This window comes from Haliotis rubra, unplaced genomic scaffold, assembly GCF_003918875.1.
Source record: "Haliotis rubra isolate DU_JTF1 unplaced genomic scaffold, ASM391887v1 Scf22, whole genome shotgun sequence".
Classification (NCBI taxonomy): Eukaryota; Metazoa; Mollusca; class Gastropoda; order Lepetellida; family Haliotidae; genus Haliotis; species Haliotis rubra.
The window spans coordinates 2,654,209-2,671,105 of record NW_025766225.1 but is presented as its reverse complement, the minus strand read 5'-3'; the positions used below and the strand labels follow the sequence as shown (position 1 = coordinate 2,671,105).

The 16,897-nt window shown below is 40.5% G+C and overlaps 1 protein-coding gene across 1 annotated transcript in view; it reads right to left on the bottom strand.

Moving 5' to 3' along the window:
* The window catches only part of LOC124277313 (peripheral plasma membrane protein CASK-like), a 400,363-nt gene that overhangs the window by 351,263 nt on the left and 32,203 nt on the right, over positions 1-16,897 (bottom strand). Inside the window, 1 exon segment of the mRNA XM_046712965.1 lies at positions 4,481-4,593. Coding sequence (XP_046568921.1) covers positions 4,481-4,593 — 113 coding nt within the window.

The following is a 16,897-nucleotide window of genomic DNA, read 5'->3' as shown; positions in this document are numbered from 1 at the left end:
CTTGTTTGGTGCTGTTGTATATCTGACCTCTTGTTTGGTGCTGTTGTATATCTGACCTCTTGTTTGGTGCTGTTGTATATCTGACCTCTTGTTTAGTATCTGCTGTTTGGTGCTGTTGTATATCTGACCTGTATATGCTGTTGTATATCTGACCTCTTGTTTGGTGTGCTGTTGTATATCTGACCTCTTTGTTTAGTGCTGTTGTATATCTGACCTCTTGTTTGGTGCTGTTGTATATCTGACCTCTTTGTGCTTTGTATATCTGACCTGTTGTTGGTGCTGTTGTATATCTGACCTGTGTTTGGTGCTGTTGTATTCTATATCTGATATCTCTTGTTTGGTGTGCTGTTGTATATCTGACCTCTTGTTTGGTGCCTCTTGTTTGGTGCTGTTGTATATCTGACCTCTTGTTTGGTGCTGTTGTATATCTGTTTGGTGCTGTTGTATATCTGACCTCTTGTTTGGTGCTGTTGTTTGGTGCTGTTGTATATCTGACCTCTTGTTTGCTGCTGTATATCTGACCTCTTGTTTAGTGCTGTTGTATATCTGACCTCTTGTTTGGTGCTGCTGTTGTATATCTGACCTGTTGTATATCTGACCTCTTGTTTGGTGTTTGGTGTTGTATATCTGACCTCTTGTTTGGTGCTGTTGTATATCTAACCTCTTGTTTAGTGCTGTTGTATATCTGATGTCTTGCTGTTGTATATCTGACCTCTTGTTTGGTGCTGTTGTATATCTGACCTCTTGTTTGGTGCTGTTGTATATCTGACCTCTTGTTTGGTGCTGTTGTATATCTGACCTCTTGTTTGGTGCTGTTGTATATCTGACCTCTTGTTTGGTGCTTGTTTGGTGCTGTTGTATATCTGACCTCTTGTTTGGTGCTGTTGTATATCTGACCTCTTGTTTGGTGCTGTTGTATATCTGACCTCTTGTTTGGTGCTGACCTCTTGTTTACAGCTGTTGTATATCTGACCTCTTGTTTGTATATCTGACCTCTTGTTTAGTGCTGTTGTATATCTGACCTCTTGTTTATATGACCTCTTGTTTGGTGCTGTTGTATATCTGACCTCATGTTTGGTGCTGTTTTATATCTGACCTCTTGTTTGGTGCTGTTGTATATCTGACCTCCTGTTTAGTGCTGTTGTATATCTGACCTCATGTTTAGTGCTGTTGTATATCTGACCTCTTGTTTGGTGCTGTTGTATATCAGATCTCACGATAAGTGTTGTATATCAGTGCTGTTGTATATCAGATCTCACAATTAGTGTTGTAGATCAGATCTCAGGATTAGTGGTGCTGCTATCAGATCTGTGATTAGTGCTGCTGTTATCTGATATCAGGTTTAGTGTCCTATATCAGATCTCATTATTTGTGTCAACATAAATCTAACATAATGATTAGTGCTAAACTTACAACCTCAGCTGGTACTGACTCCCAAGGGCTTATAACTGATGAGATTACAATACAAATTCTGAAGCAAACAAAATCCTCACTGACACAAAATCCCCGGACACCCACGAACAGAGATAACAAGTCTCGTGTGATTTCTCAAAATGAAAAAGTCTGTGTTGGTGCATTTAAATATCTGGAGATAGAGAAGATTACAGGAAGGTCATGTGTGATCAGCTCGTGTTCACACAGTCCCCGGCAGTACGGCTGTAAATCTGGATTTTGTTGCTTACTTTGCGAAACAAAAATACTTTAAGCGCATTTGAAAGAGGCTTATGATAAAAATGTCTACATGTCTGAACCGAAGATTTATGACTGGTTGTGCAAGTTCAACTGTAGACAGGAGTATCGCACCTCTCTGAAGGTCCAATATAAATCCCAAAGTTTAGATTCAGAAGATGGCTACTCACTTACTGATAAAATAAGTTTCTTTCCTTAAATGTTCTAATCTGATCTGGGTGTGACAGTGAGTTTGTGAGTGAGAGAGCAAGTTTTTATACAGTATTGAGCAATATTGCAACATCACAGAATGGGGACATAAGACCCGTGAAGGTGCGGGTTAGAATATTGATTTTCAGTAACCCATAATTGTCGTAGGACGACACTAACGGGATCGGGTGGCTAGGCTTGCTGACTTGGTTGACACATGTCATCGGTTCCCAAATGCGCAGATTGATGCTCATGCTGTTAATCACTGGATTGTCTGGTCCAGACTCGATTATTTACAGACCGCCGCCATAAAACGTGAATATTGCTGAGTGCGGCGCAAAACTAAACTTACTCACTCACTCCTGCATTAAACACCACAATACTTATTTAAAACAATCTCAATGATCTCAAACCTTATCTGATCTCAGTCCCAAAATATATTTCTGCAAAGAGAAATTTTACAATGAGAATAAATTTCAAAGGCGGGGGATGGCTAAATCTTGTATTTAAAAATTCTGGGAAAAAAATCATTTATACTTCAAATAATAAATCATTCACACAGGACATAATGAGTGCAATATGTCAAACTGATGCCAACTTGCAACTTCCCACAACCCAAAAGCATGCAAAATTTTGGTTGGACTAAACTGTCCCAAAAAGGACTAGGCCTTAAATTTGCCAGATGAGAGTTCTGACCTACGTATTCCTTTCTGATGGACCCAGAAATAGAAGAATTTTTTGAAGGCTTTCTCTGCCTTCATAATATTCTACTCTTGATTTACTGTGAGTTGCATGTTCATGCATATGTTCGCAGAATATCGTTTCAGGAAAGTAAAACTTGTGCATTTATACTGAAGGCGTGAGAAACTGGCCCGAAACCTTTAACTCTCATTATCCCGCTTTACCAGCAAGATTTTGATATTCCGATAACTGACAAGATTTTGTGAAAAATGATCAGTTGTGGATCAAAACTAAAAATGTTTCCAGAAACGCACATTCAAAAAGGTTTTGTTTCCAACAGTAACGCCTGCTTCCATCACACGACGCATTAAATGTTTGGTCTAACAGTTGGTTTGTTAAAACACTTCATGCAGTGTACCTTTGACTGCCCTAACCATTAACGACAAATGGAAGAATCTTCATGTCTTTTTGGCGTTCCTTGAAGCTCTGATCAATGTTTTTGTCTTTCATTGTAACACTGTGACAATATGATGGAATGTTATTCACAGCACTGTTGTTGTTTTTTAACTTTTTGAGAAACAAAAATCCTCATGGATCTATCAGGATCCATGTTTCTCTTTGGGACGGAAGCAGAAATAGAAGAATCTTTACTTGTCTGTTTCCATGACAACTGACAGGCATCTAACAAACAGTCACAGCTTCTGGGTCAGGATAGGTCCCCAGCACCGAATACATGTCTTGCCAACTGGAGAGATTTCTTGTTTGTTTAATGTCGCAATTTTTCAGCATTGTGTATAGACTCTGTAAATAGTCAGGCCTGGACCAAGCAATTCAGTGATTGACATCAAGAGCATCGACTATTGGGAGACAACAATGAGCATTGGTTGCTGATGAATAATGTTAACAAGGATCTTCAAAGGGTGACTGCATTGAGGAGGGGTTGCTGAAGAATAATGTTAACAAGGTGACTGCATTGAGGATGGGTTGCTGAAGAATAATGTTAACAAGGATCTTCAAAGGGTGACTGCATTGAGGATGGGGTTGCTGAAGAATAATGTTAACAAGGATCTTGAAGAATAAAGAGATCTTCAAAGGGTGACTGCATTGAGGATGGGTTGCTGAAGAATAATGTTAACAAGGATCTTCAAAGGGTGACTGCATTGAGGATGGGTTGCTGAAGAATAATGTTAACAAGGTGACTGCAATGAGGATGGGTTGCTGAAGAATAATGTTAACAAGGATCTTCAAAGGGTGACTGCATTGAGGATGGGTTGCTGAAGAATAATGTTAACAAGGATCTTCAAAGGGTGACTGCATTGAGGAGGGGTTGCTGAAGAATAATGTTAACAAGGTGACTGCATTGAGGATGGGTTGCTGAAGAATAATGTTAACAAGGATCTTCAAAGGGTGACTGCATTGAGGAGGGGTTGCTGAAGAATAATGTTAACAAGGTGACTGCATTGAGGATGGGTTGCTGAAGAATAATGTTAACAAGGATCTTCAAAGGGTGACTGCAATGAGGATGGGTTGCTGAAGTATAATTTTAACAAGGATCTTCAAAGGGTGACTGACTGAGTTTGGTTTTACGCCGCTTTTAGCAATATTCCAGCAACATCACAGCATGAGCATCGATCTGCACAATTGGGAACCGATGGACATCGGACACATGTGGGGACTGGATGGCTTGACACCAGAAATGGGCTTCACACATTGTAGAAGCTGTTCAAGGCTGGTGCAAACAAACCATAGTTTTATAACGTTGCTGTAAATATGACTGGGGAGTTTTCATCCACAATATAATACACGATTAACCTGTCCCAGTTCTTGGGACAGTAGCAATATGAAACAAGACTGCATAAAACAAAATGAATGAAAATAAGTCTTGCCTAAGATGTGACAAGACACAAAGTCGCCCACTCACCTTCTGTTCCAAGACCAGGGCTGGAAGTGAACTTGGCTACATCGACAATCTTGACGGCAAATTGTTGGGCCGTCTCTTTGTGGAGACATCTTCTAACCACACTGAAAGGTCCCCTGAAACACAATAATTTACACATGAAATGAGGGCCTGGTCCTCGTCCTTAAAACCAATTTATCTCCGATAATAATACTGTGTGCTCTTGTAACACTAAAGTCATTTTTTATGGATCATCAACTACCGACTCCGGAATCCTTGTATAAATCTTGTGCAAGACAATGAACAGTTGTAGAAGCTAGAGACAACACCAGTTCCGATTTTCTATACACTGTGTTTTATTTCCGCCATGGTGTATTGACCTTCACCTTGTTAATATGGCTCAAGAAATCTGTATCAGCAGAAAAAGTATTGCCCTGTTTCAAAGAAACGAGTTCCATACAATATTTTGGTTGCTCGACAGATTCATCCCACATCAAACCCAGATGATAAATTACATCAGACCTCCTTCATTCAATGTATTGTCTGTTACCAGAAGACCAGGGCTTGTTAGCTCCTTTCAAAGTAGCATAAAATGATTGTCCCACTGAGAGGATAGTCCACATTCATTCAAAGATTTTTTTATACTACATAGTTTTAATCATAGATTTCTCAGTGTAGCAATCCAAATATAAAAAATAGTTTAAAACACTTTTTTAAAAACTTATCTTAAAACAATACATCTGTTACAAACCAATTATTTGAAAGCAAATTATTTTTCAAATTTGAAGCATTTTTACCTATATACCTGAATCTTAAACATTTAATCCCTATAAAAAGAAAAAAGGCCAGCTCTAGTGTTTAGAAGTATTGTTCTTAAGTCACACTTAAAACAAAACATGACATGCCAACTGCAGTGAATTTTATGTGCAGTGTTTACCATTGCAATTTCTCTCTTCAGATGACACTGAATACTATACAGAGAACCCGCCAGAAACTCTTCCCACGTTCATGCTGTACACAACAAGATACATCTGCCAAACAACTTCATGTTGATACTGACACTCAGTAATATTAAATCTCTGTAAAATCAATACCGCTGCATATATCATTTCTTTTAACCAATCTTCACTCAGATCGATAAACAAACATTGCTAAGCTATCTATTTTCAATACAGATTAATGAAAAAGGTATTTCTGATTTGGTAAGGAGCAGCAACAGTATATGCGAGCTGTAACTGTTGGACTTCAGAGTTTCAGTGTTTCTAGGACAATGACCTGAAAGACTTAGATGAATATCGGTCAAAAGTGGATAAAATTATGAAAATATAAGAATATAATTTGTCCCCATCAACTATATGATCTTGAAGGCCCGTTTATTACTAATGCTTAAGGGTTAAATGATACACCAGCCGATGTACTAGTTAAGTGACCTCAGATTTATGATATACTGAAACTAATGTACTGTGCCATGTGAGGTTAACGATAGCTGAAATGCATTATGCCCTTTGAGCAGAGATTAATGATAGCCGAAACGATTGAACTATGGCAAGTTACCTCAGATTTACAATACAGTGAAACTGATGTACTGTGCCATGTGACCTGAGATTAAGGATAGCTGAAATGAATGCATTACGCCAGTTGAGCAGAGATTAACGATAGCTGAAACTGATGTACTATGGCAAGTTACCTCAGATTTACAATACAGTGAAACTGATGTACTGTGCCATGTGACCTGAGATTAAGGATAGCCGAAACAAATGTACTATGGCAAGTGACCTCAGATTTACAATACAGTGAAACTGATGTACTGTGCCATGTGACCAGAGATTAACGATAGCCGAAACAAATGTACTATGGCAAGTTACCTCAGATTTACAATACAGTGAAACTGATGTACTGTGCCATGTGACCAGAGATTAACGATAGCCGAAACAAATGTACTATGGCAAGTGACCTCAGATTTACAATACAGTGAAACTGATGTACTGTGCCATGTGACCAGAGATTTAATGATAGCCGAAACAGATGTACTATGGCAAGTGACCTCAGATTTACAATACAGTGAAACTGATGTACTGTGCCATGTGACAAGAGATTAATGATAGCCGAAACAGATGTACTATGGCAAGTGACCTCAGATTTACAATACAGTGAAACTGATGTACTGTGCCATGTGACAAGAGATTAACGATAGCCGAAACAGATGTACTATGGCAAGTGACCTCAGATTAACAATACTCTGAAACTAACGTACGAGGCCATGTGACCAGAGATTAATGATAACCGTAAATGACATACCATGCCATGTGACCTCGGATTAACAATAGCGAGAGATGGAGATGTTCAGTGTATATGAAAATGTACCATGTGATCTGATTATGAAGACTTTTAACATGGCCTCCCCTTTTATTATCTTGCCAATAAAAGTGCAACAATCTGGAACAAGACCTAAATCCTACTTCACCTATTTCACCCTATCTCACCTGAGGCAAGAAACCAACAGTACCTATAACGCATCAAGGTTTGTTGTTTAACATTAGAGCCAGCAACATGCCAGCCTTACCGACCTACAGATAGAGAAACATGGCTGATCCCTTTATTGAAGAAAATAACTGCAAGCATAGCCTTGTACAGTAATAGCATGTGTTGTTTAACTAGCAAAAGCACCTGTAACATTCAGACATCTTGGAGTGGTTTAACTAGTAAACAACACATTTACATTCACAGGTTGTGAGTGAGTGAGTGAGTTTGGTTTTACACCGCTTTTACCAATATTCCTCCAATATCACGGCGGGGGACACCAGAAATGGGCTTCACACATTGTACCCATGTGGGGATTCGAACCCGGATCTTCGGCGTGACGGGCAAACGCTTTAACCACTAGGCTACCCCACAGTGCTTCACAAATTGTACAATCTTTAGCAGTGGTTTAACTAGTAAACAACATGTTTACATCCACAAGTTGTACGAGAAGTAACACATGGTTAGGTTGTACTATGCTATATCCCCGCGTATAACGACACTTGAATTCATCATCATCGGTTAACCTGACCTGCATCGGCTGCACATGAGGCAGTTAGCATCTTCTTTATTCACTTCACTAATGTGAGAGTTCACATGACAAGTAGGAGAAGGATATTTCTGAGTAAAGTAAACACCATTATTGGAACAAAATTGATCTTGACAGTCATATTTACTTTCACTCTGTTTCTATTCAGGGTAACTGTTAAAGTTTGACTGAGCACTCATCGATTGTGTTGACATTTTGACACCTTCTCAAAGTTCATACATATATTTTTCACAAAACACAAATTGGAAAGTATGGATTATGAGCTTTCTTACAGGTTTGTGAAGGTATTGTGGCCAGCTAATGTTTAGTATCTCTCTCCCTTATCCCTCTCATACCCGGGAAGATCCGGGTTTGAATTGATCTTCAGTAACCCATGCTTGTCGTACCCGTGAAGATCTGGGTTAGAACTGTTCTTCAGGAACCCATGCTTGTCGGAAGAGGGTGGTCAGACTCGCTAACTGTTGACACATGTTATCGTATCCACATTGTGTGGAATGATGCTGATGTTGATCACTGGATTGTCTGGTCCTTGATTATTTACAGACTGTCGCCATAAAGCGGGAATATTGCTGAGTGTGGCATAAAACTGAACTCACTCACTCACTATCACACACAATAAACAGAGACAATCAGACTGACACTTGTCCTTTATGGATGTAACTTGTGTATTATGAGTGAGTGAGTGAGGTTAGATTTACGCCACACTCAGCAATATTCCAGCGATATGGCGGCGGTCTGTAAATAATCGAGTCTGGACCAGACAATCCAGTGATCAACAGCATGAGCATCGATCTGCACAATTGGGAATCGATGTGTCAACCAAGTAAGAGAGCCTGACCATTGTGTATTATGAAGAAACCGTTTTGGAATATATCCTTATTCCTCCATGAGGTTCACATTTTCCTCCCTTTAACAAGATATTACATCATCAACTGTTGATGACAACCGATAACAACAGTTTTTCAAATTTCAGTCAAGTTTCTTAATGCAGTTGACTGTCACAACCCATGTTTAAATTCCATCGAAGCGTGGTTCAGTCTAAATGATGTTACGGCACCAAGTGTCCCACACTACAATACTGATACCAAGCCGCCAACCCCCATCTCTGTAATCTGGTACTTCCGGGATGCCTCTCCTAACCCATTTTATTCTCCAATCAATCACCGACGTGACAATTACTTGGCAGCAGTCTGTCAAATCTACTGTGAGATTCAATAGTACTTCACAATGGACGGATATACATAAATACTCACTGATGATGCAATTAATATGATCTGAGGCTCAATGAATCCAAGATAAAGACGTTAGAAAAAATGACTGCTTAAAGTCTTTACGATGCATACTTCGATGAACATCCAGTGTATAAGACACTGACAACTTCGTCACACTATCTGCACACAACTAATCACAGTCAGATCACAATCGGAATAGCTCTAAGGACATTGTTGGAACCAGTTCCTGGCAAGCACTATCATTTAGAGGAGGTCAGCGATTATGTCCAATTTAGCACTTGGTCACCTGAGTGATTGATTGAGACATTTGTATCTGTAATGATAGCTCTACTTCTGGACATGAAACTTCTAGCTGAAAATTTGGAAACTGCAACTTTGTGACGAGACCTTTACATACATTCTGTGTGGTGGAACATAGCTACATTACATAGAAACTTGAGGAATACAAGATGTGGGTGGGTGGGTGGGAGGTTGACTGGTTGGTTGCGAGGAGGGTTGGTTGGTTGGTTGGTTGGGAAACTATAGACTTCACACACTGTACTTGTGCTTGCCGGTAATTATTGGGTCCCATAAAATATTGAAATGGTGTAGAGTGGTGGTGTGTGGTGGCGTGTGGTCTTGTGCACAAAACACAGGTCATAAATCAGGTGAAATTCAGCAATGTTAGTCACAGAAAGTCCTTGGATGGGTGACCGTGATTGGCAGCTTGACTCCTGGGAGTTTCTAGGACTTTTGTCCTGCCCGACAACAAGCACACATGTGGTCTCACCTTAGGCAAGTAAGTTTGTTCAAAACTGCCTCTGTTCACCCAGCAGAAAATGGGTACCCGGTGTGATAAGTCATATGCCTATTAACCTTCCAGCACCTCACGGGCCACTTGGGGTAACCAAGGTAATAATGTCCATCCTGTTGTATGCTTTTAGAGCATGTCCCTGTGGCGGGAAGTTAAACGCTATATAAGTAGCCATATTATAGTGTAGTGTATGTTCAGATAATTACTTCAGAGCCTGGAATGAATCAGTGGTCATGTGGACAGTGGTCATGACTGATGGGGGAAATAACAGACACGGATAACTTCTCATGCACTGTAGGAACACTCTTGGTACTTTTGTGCATCTCCCAAGACAGTGTACATATTGGGTTTTCTGTGTCCATTCTCTACATTTGCGTGTCACATTAAAATTTGAGCAGGTCAGGAGAAGATTCCAGTATTTTGTACAGAATGGCATCTTACAGCTGGAACCTTGCTCAGCGTGGTGCCATACAATAAACCCAGCTACCAATTGCAGCATGCAGTCACATCAAGATGACAGATGTGTGTAACTATAACCTCTGACCAATCTTCCAAACCAACTGGTCAGTTTCATTTCAATTCACATATCAAGAGCTCAAGAATTGATTTACCATAAATCTGCGACCTCTGTATTCTTGTCAAGTTTGCAGTATTTGCGAGTCATCTTATCCCCTTACTTGATCAGTGCGGATGATGCTGATGATGTTCGGAGAGAGAATGGCCATAGCACCATTTCCCTTCCAAGCAAGAAGATTCTTTGAAAATTGGTGGTGCATGCTCAACACGCAAGTCAATGAATGACAGTATTAAGCCATTTATAATCTACAGTTGAACATATCTCTCCATTGCCTGGACAAACCTCAGATCACTGACCAGGTGAGCTAAATATTCTACAACTGCAATGTCTAATCAAACAACGAACATTCGGTCCCTCATTCGATGAGTTAACCAAATAGAAGCCCTTTCCCTAACAACCATTTACTCTTTAAACCATTGAAACTTCACAAGAAAATATATTTCACCACAGTTGAAAGAAAATTGACAATTTAGCAGCAAAGCGCAAGAGAAGATAGTAAGAATTTGCCGATGACATGCAGTGCATACAAATGTTGTATTTCGCTCGGGCTTTGCTAATAACAGGCCATTTACACTGAACAAATGATATTAACTGAGGCAGAATGTCACTCCAACAGAGCCACATCATCCTTTGTTTAAGGTGCGTGTTGTTATACACACCAGACCTCCTGCAATATTCCAGGTTTACTCACAGAAGCTGAAGCTCATGTGGTTTATTCAAAGTGAGTTCAGTTTTACCCCACGATTTGCAATAGTCCAGGTTTACTCACAGAAGCTGTAGCTCATGTGGTTTATTCAAAGTGAGTTCAGTTTTACCCCACGATTTGCAATAGTCCAGGTTTACTCACAGAAGCTGTAGCTCATGTGGTTTATTCAGAGTGAGTTCAGTTTTATGCCACGATTTGAAATAGTCCAGGTTTACTCACAGAAGCTGTAGCTCATGTGGTTTATTCAGAGTGTGTTCAGTTTTATGCCACGATTTGCAATAGTCCAGGTTTACTCACAGAAGCTGTAGCTCATGTGGTTTATTCAGAGTGAGTTCAGTTTTATGCCACGATTTGCAATAGTCCAGGTTTACTCACAGAAGCTGAAGCTCATGTGGTTTATTCAGAGTGAGTTCAGTTTTATGCCACGATTTGCAATAGTCCAGGTTTACTCACAGAAGCTGAAGCTCATGTGGTTTATTCAGAGGGAGTTCAGTTTTATGCCACGGTTTGCAATAGTCCAGGTTTACTCACAGAAGCTGAAGCTCATGTGGTTTATTCAGAGGGAGTTCAGTTTGACGCCATGGTTTTGCAATAGTCCAGGTTTACTCACAGAAGCTGTAGCTCATGTGGTTTATTCAGAGGAGTTCAGTTTTATGCCACGATTTGCAATAGTCCAGGTTTACTCACAGAAGCTGTAGCTCATGTGGTTTATTCAGAGTGAGTTCAGTTTTATGCCACGATTTGCAATAGTCAGGTTTACTCACAGAAGCTGAAGCTCATGTGGTTTATTCAAAGTGTGTTCAGTTTTATGCCACGATTTGCAATAGTCCAGGTTTACTCACAGAAGCTGTAGCTCATGTGGTTTATTCAGAGTGTGTTCAGTTTTATGCCACGATTTGCAATAGTCCAGGTTTACTCACAGAAGCTGTAGCTCATGTGGTTTATTCAGAGTGAGTTCAGTTTTATGCCACGATTTGAAATAGTCCAGGTTTACTCACAGAAGCTGTAGCTCATGTGGTTTATTCAGAGTGAGTTCAGTTTTATGCCACGATTTGAAATAGTCCAGGTTTACTCACAGAAGCTGTAGCTCATGTGGTTTATTCAGAGTGAGTTCAGTTTTATGCCACGATTTGAAATAGTCCAGGTTTACTCACAGAAGCTGTAGCTCATGTGGTTTATTCAGAGTGTGTTCAGTTTTATGCCACGATTTGCAATAGTCCAGGTTTACTCACAGAAGCTGTAGCTCATGTGGTTTATTCAGAGTGTGTTCAGTTTTATGCCACGATTTGCAATAGTCCAGGTTTACTCACAGAAGCTGTAGCTCATGTGGTTTATTCAGAGTGAGTTCAGTTTTATGCCACGATTTGAAATAGTCCAGGTTTACTCACAGAAGCTGTAGCTCATGTGGTGTATTCAGAGTGTGTTCAGTTTTACCCCACGATTTGCAATAGTCCAGGTTTACTCACAGAAGCTGTAGCTCATGTGGTTTATTCAGAGTGTGTTCAGTTTTATGCCACGATTTGCAATAGTCCAGGTTTACTCACAGAAGCTGTAGCTCATGTGGTTTATTCAGAGTGAGTTCAGTTTTATGCCCACGATTTGCAATAGTCCAGGTTTACTCACAGAAGCTGTAGCTCATGTGGTTTATTCAGAGTGTGTTCAGTTTTACGCCACGATTTGCAATAGTCCAGGTTTACTCACAGAAGCTGTAGCTCATGTGGTTTATTCAGAGTGAGTTCAGTTTGACGCCACGGTTTGCAATAGTCCAGGTTTACTCACAGAAGCTGTAGCTCATGTGGTTTATTCAGAGTGAGTTCAGTTTGACGCCACGGTTTGCAATAGTCCAGGTTTACTCACAGAAGCTGTAGCTCATGTGGTTTATTCAGAGTGAGTTCAGTTTGACGCCACGGTTTGCAATAGTCCAGGTTTACTCACAGGCACAGAAGCTGTAGCTCATGTGGTGTATTCAGAGTGAGTTTAGTTGGAATGTATTGGAACCTGGTCCTTCGACGTGACAAGTGAACGCTTGCACCACTAGGCTACCCCATTGCCCTGATATATACAGAAGCTAGGGGAACACATACAGAGCCTGACCTAGGTGTGTTTTGACACGAAATATATCAAAACTGGTAAAAAAAATGTTCGAAACACTGAGGCCTAAACAAAACGTAACAAATGCTGACTTCTACCTCCTTGCCTACGGGCAAAAAGGAGGTAGAATCCATGATTGTTTTAAGACGCGACTGATCGGGTGGTCAGACTTGCTGACTTGCTTGATGCATGTCATCGTGTCCCAACTGTGTACATCGATGCTCATGATGTCAATCACTGGATTGTCTGGTCCAGACTTAATTATTACCGACTGCTGTCGTAAAGCTGGAAAACTGCTGAATGCTGCGTAAAATAACAGACAATGAAAACATGATGGCTAGATAACTCTCCAGATCTTCCTGGATGGTATCAGAGACTGTCCAGTCATTTGTGGAGGCCAAGCACGTGACATGGAGTACCCATTCATATATCACACAACAGTAGACAAGGGAATTAATGAGTGGAAGCAGGTCAGAAGCCATATACACTCATAAAATGTGCAATGCTGTTGTGTCTAGACATATATAAGTTCACATATCTGCCTTTGTATATAACGAGTTACATCAAGCACCTCCTTCCTCCTTTACTGACACTTGGATAGAATACACTGAAAAGTATCTGGTAGCAAGCTACAATGTTTCGTTGCATGGCCTTCATAGATCTGACTTACTTGTCCAGTGCGGAGGGATTCTTATAGTGATTGAGTGAGTATTGTTTTACGCCGCTTGTAGCAATATTCCAGCAATATCACGGCGAGATACACCAGAAATGGGCTTCACACATTGTACCCATGTGGGGAATCGAACCCGAGTCTTCGGCATGACAAGCAAACGCTTTAACCATTAGGCTACCCCAGGGATTCTTATAGGATAACATTGCCTTGACGCGTTCTTCCAACACTGTTTCCTGTTTTTAAGAACGGACCTGACAAACTCTAGACAGTCATGAGTGAGTGAGTTTAGTTTTTGCCGCACTCAGCATTATTCTAAATGGCATGTCTGTAAACAATCGAGTCTAGACTAGACAATCCAGTGATCAACAGCATGAGCATCAATCTATGCAAATTGGGATACGATGACGAGTGTGTCAACCAAGCCAGCGAGCCTGACCACCCGATCCTGTTAGTCGCCTCTTACAACAAGCATGGGTTACTGAAGATCAATTCTAACCCGGATCTTCACGGGTCGGACAGTCATGAGAGCACTGACGTATGTAATAGATTCTGACATTGTCTACATGTAGGTAGTAAATTCCATTATAAACTGTTGCAACAACCTTTATGAATGTAAATCTTTTCCTGCATGTTTCAATGTAATATGGTAACATTTATGATTCTTCGATGTTGTGTAGTCATTTCCTGTTTCACAATTCCATTCTGCACCTACTGACTTCTTGTTTAACCTTTTCATTTCAATTTCCAATTTAGGAATCTACTCTAACAACACACACATATACCAGGACTGGGACTGAACCCAGACTTGTGTGTTAAGGAGTAATCACTGTGCCATTCCACCCGAGGTATTGTATATTGTTTACAATTTACTAATAAACCAGATTAGGTCTTTAAATATGAAAACAATTGTTATGTGCAGTGCACCATACTGCTGAGCAGCCACGGTGACATAGACAGGATAATTATTTTGTCCATTTCATTTAGTGTGAACTCAGACATTTAAGTGGGAGACGTTATGCGCTGATCGACATTACAGTCCAAGGAACAATCACAAACTCCATTACAGACTTGGCCCTGTAATCATTATGGCAAGAATTTTTTATTCCATATTTCATTGGAAGAGATTGTTTGGGGGGAATATTCGAAAAAATACAGAAATCCTCTGAGGGTTGCGTTCAATCTGCTTCTGTTAAAACATCCATATAGCACCAGAAGACACGATGTCAGTCAATACATGCTTCCCTCTATCTATCAGTAGATTGTTGATACCATCTTGTATTGCATGGTGGTATAATGGCCGTAGCCACCATCGTCCAGTCGGTGTATGTATATGTCAATAATAATTAGCTGGTGTAATGATGTAAGCATGAGAGGAGAAATGAATACAGCAGGCACACAGGAAGTGGCAGATTCCCAGCATGCATCTCAACTGGTAAGAAGCCATTTCCCCAGTAAGCCTACAAACTGTCCAAAACTAGTTGCTGTGGAAAAATACATTTCACCAATTCTGAAGCCATTGAAACATAAAAGTTGGCAGAAGGAGCAAGTAGCTCTGAAGGGTCTTTACAAGCAAACAAGTTGTTATCCAGCATGTCATCCAAGTTATTTCAAAGCAACCATTCAGTAGTTCTAGTTTCGTATGCTGATATCTTGCCACCTTTTACACAGAGTTCATTTCTGGGAGTTCACTGGATCTATGCTCAACTAATTGTTTGTTGTCATATATTCAGTTCAGCAACATGGAGCTGGTTTCAACAATGCTTTCAATTGGTCCTTTGAAGTTGTTTTCAGCAACTCTTGCTTATCGTAAGATGTAACTAATTGATCGGGTGGTTACTGTATCTGGTTTTGAAATGGGTTGGTAAAAACCAATACTAACCCGTATATTCTCGGGTTTGCTTTACCAGAGGGTATAGCTGGGCGCTGCACTGAACAAACAAGCCCGATTCATTGATCTTCTACCCATACAGTCCAAAACACTGACATTTTGTCCATGGATACAACTTGATATATCCTTTTCAAAAGTTGAGAAGTATACACTCTGCTCAGATTTTGTCCATGGATACAACTGGACATATCCTTTTCAAAAGTTGAGTGATATACACACTACTCAGATTTTGTCCATGGATACTGTAAGTTGTATGCTTCTCTCGAGGGTAATATGGTCTGATGTACGTCTCTTTGTAGCAGTGTTACCCGAGTTGGAAGGCGAGCGATAACACTTCTACAAAAAGAGTTTGGCGGAGTGTTTGGCAGTTACAGTGGCAGCGGGCAATAATTTTTCAAGTTGTCACCCTCCTGGGAGGGGTGACACAGAAACTTGTTAAAGCGTCATTGGCCAATGAAATTAAAGTATTTTACATGAAGGTAAGATAAAACTTGATATACCCCTTGAACAGTTGAGTAGCATACACTCTGCTCAGTAGTATACACACTGAAGAAATTTTGTCCATGGATACAACGTGATGCTTCCTTTTCAAAAGTTGAGTAGCTTACACTCTACTCAAAGAAGTAAAGAACACCAAATTCCTTCACACCACAATAGTTAATCTGTGGCCAGGACAGATTTACTCCAGTTATATGACAGAACTGGGTGTTATTTAACTGTTTTGATTGGTAGCTGGGTATATATAACATCACTCAGCAGGTGTGGCGATTGTTGGCATTGTGGCCATCATTGAGTATTTCTTATTCCCCGATTGTTTTGTGTGTAGTCAATGCTGTCCATTCATCAGGTCAAGGATCCTTGTCCCCGTACAGCTCCCCACCTTGTCCACAATACTCTACGCAATTATTTGTAGTCCCTGTGGAGAAATCTATCTGTGTGGATACGGGAGTGAAGGTGATTAAGCTGACTTAATGGTGGTCAAACACAACAGGATACTACACCTATACCCAGCAGGCATCAATCTGGGCTACATCTGTAATAGTTCAGAATAGTCACTATGGGATTGATTGGATGACTTGCAGAAACGACAACTGTAGCAGTGGTTGACTGGAGCAGGAGCAGAAGTGGCGTTGGTAGTAGTGAGTGAGTGAGTGAGTGAGTGAGTTTGGTTTTACACCACACTCAGCAATATTCCAGCTACATGGCAACCGCCTGTACTGACTGACTGACTGAGTTTGGTTTTACGCCGCTTTTAGCAATATTCCAGCAATATCACGGCGGGGGACACCAGAAATGGGCTTCACTCATTGTACCCATGTGGGGATTCGAACCCGGGTCTTCGGTGTGACGAGCCAACGCTTTAACCACTAGACTACCCCACCGCCCCGCATCGGCCTGTAAATAATCGAAT